Here is a 2,658-nt window from a genome sequence, read left to right as displayed (position 1 = left end):
CCCAGTCATACTATGGAGACTACGAAATCGTCATATCTTTAACGAAATACACACATCAAAAAGCGAAACAGCCTCCATAGTCTGGGGAGCTGGCACGCACCAAGTCATGGCGGTAGCTAGCTCATGGAAGGCGCAACCATCAAAGCGGATATTGGGTGTGTGTCTGGAACTATGCCATAGAATCATGATATCTGTTCACCCTGAAATGGATATGGAACATCTGGAAACCTGGCTAATTCGTTACTACGCGAGAAATCCTCCCGGAAAAGAGTCCCAAGGAGGATGGCTAGTATACCATTTAGAAAGAGAAGACGCGTGGAAGCTCCATGTAGCTGGTAGCAACACATTTAACCACCAGCAATCCCGCTCAAAACTTGATCTACTCGTCCTCGAACAAGCAGACAAGCCATTTGCCGTCAAGATGAGCCTCAGAGAATTATCCTATTGATTGATACCATCAATTCACGAGCCTCCAGCATTCTCAGAAAAGACTCAGAAGATAAGGCCGACTACAACGACTGCCGTAATCTCAGTGCACTAGCCTCATTCTTCAGGATACAGTGGAGAAAACCGAAGCTAGCGGCATTCACAGCAGCCAAGAAACTGGCTGCAATGGACCAAAATGCAACATATATATTCGACAATACAAACAGGATGACCCACCGAAGCGCGTTCGAAGAGTATCTTCAGAACAAATTCAACAAAAGGCAAACCCTCAGCCATACAGAAAGACGGACTCCATTGAGAACCGTTTAATAGCGTATCATAGTGAGGCTTCTATAGGATAAAACATACCCAAATAGAAGGCCGTTTGAACCACCACACTCTGCGATTCGCTGTCAGATTGCTCCTGCTCACCGCTCCCGACCAACGCCGTCAAGGGCCCCGCCCTTGCCGCGCCTCACGCTCGTCCCAGCGCACCATCGCCGTCTCGACCCCACGCCGTAGCCTTCGCCGTAATCGTCCACGTGTGGGGTCGCCAGACTAACTGCTTCGCCCAGCGGCCGAGCCTGTGCCGTCGCACGTGCGTCTCTCCCTCCAAGCTGATCATGCCCTTCAGGAACGCGCTGACGAACCACTCTTTGCCCACGTCGGATCTCGCGCGGCACCTGTGCGTATTGAACCAACCCCTCGCCCTTCATCTGCCTCCTGGCGGACAACCACCTCCGGATCCGTGCGTTGCGTCATGTACATTGCGCGCAGCAGCTCGGCATATGGGTCGATGTTTTCTTCTTCAGGCGATACTGATTTGATCACCGTCGCAAACCAGCGCTTCGACTCGCCGTCCAAGTGCGATGCAACCTCGTGGTAGAGCTGGTCGTCTCTCCACTTCGTGCCCACTGTCACCACCTGCCGACGGACTTCGGCCTTCACCGTCTTGAGCTACATCGTGACCGGCATCGTATCATCCAGCCATTTTTAATTCGCAAGCTTGAACGCCTTCGCTTTCTCGCGCACAGTCACCTGTCGTATCGGATAGTCTCTCTCTCCCGCGGAGTACCCCTCTAGCGCCGATGCCACTAGAGCGACTGGTAGAGCACGACCGGGACCACCACCGTCTTTGCCACCGCCGTTCCCAGTTCCTGTCAGCTACACCGCGATACCTACGTCAACGTCTTGGTTCTCGTTTGCGCTCGCGACCACTCCGTCTTCGCCATCTCGTGGAGCGTCGTCTCCGCCTCGTCCTACTTCAGTGCTCCGTCCCGCTCCTGGGCTGCCGTCCGTACCGCTTACCGCCGACGCACTTCTGCCCCTGCTGCTAAAGGTGAAGCCGCCCAGGCTCAGGTTCATAGACGTGCGTCCCGTGATCGTCCTGATCTCGCCCGTCTCCAGCGTCACTACAGCACCGCCACCCCACCCGTGTCCACGGACGTCGGTGCTCCTGGTTGCCGCTTCTCCATGGACGTTTCCTGCACAGCGCTTATAGCTCTCTCCTGCGAAGCCGTACGTCGTTGAGCGCGTTCGTTCCGTTCCGTACCCAACGTCATGATTGGATCTCTGTAATTTAAAATACAATCACCTCTCTTAGTTCCTCTTTCTGTTCGTCCCCTGGCAATCTTTGCCCGGGGTTGCTCATCCGCCACGGCTCCACGGCAACCACAGCTAGGGTTCGCTCCCCTATCTGCCCCTCAGCACCCATAGACCACAGCTAGGTCCGTGCTGCTCTCTCACGAGGGCTCGTCCGCTAACGCCAGGCCCGCAGCAACAACAGCTAGGTTCTTCACGGAGGCCCCCTGTATGACCTCAATGTCGGTAATGTCTCCGGTGAGAACTGACCTCCTTTCTCGTCCGGGCCAGCTAAACACTCCTAAGACAGGATCGTGGCAGCATCAAACACCCTAGGGCGGCCGTGAAGCTCCTCAGATAGTGCTCGGGAGGGCAGTACGGGAGATTCTACTCAGACAGCTACTGGGCCGTTTGGATCAGCCCACTCAAACGGACAGGGACAGCGAGGAGGACACATTATGGGGCGATCGGCATCGGCGTGAAGGGTCTGGGACTGTGTCTCGCAAAGTGAACCCGTATTTCACACAAGATACACTGGTTCGTGAGCTTCGGGACGACAGCCGTATTCGAGCTCTGCCTTCTCGATCGACCGCTACGACTCAGTCTCTTCATGACTCCCGCACCCTACGGTCCTACTGCCCTCGAGCTACC

At 55.4% G+C, this 2,658-nt stretch overlaps 1 protein-coding gene across 1 annotated transcript; it reads right to left on the bottom strand.

The window, feature by feature from the left end:
* Window positions 1-795: 795 nt before the first annotated feature.
* PITG_22433 (uncharacterized protein) lies at window positions 796-1,998 on the bottom strand (the record flags this gene model as incomplete). The annotated part of the gene is made up of 4 exons (XM_002909769.1): window positions 796-826; window positions 859-1,043; window positions 1,129-1,383; window positions 1,609-1,998. Coding segments are annotated over 4 exons (861 nt in total), but the record flags the coding sequence as incomplete, so codon positions are not given.
* Between the last annotated feature and the right edge of the window lie 660 nt (window positions 1,999-2,658).

The sequence above is a fragment of the Phytophthora infestans genome, genomic scaffold, assembly GCF_000142945.1.
Source record: "Phytophthora infestans T30-4 supercont1.3085 genomic scaffold, whole genome shotgun sequence".
Lineage (NCBI taxonomy): Eukaryota > Oomycota > Peronosporomycetes > Peronosporales > Peronosporaceae > Phytophthora > Phytophthora infestans.
The sequence above is the reverse complement of the archived record's forward strand: the minus strand, read 5'-3'. Positions and strand labels throughout refer to the sequence as shown.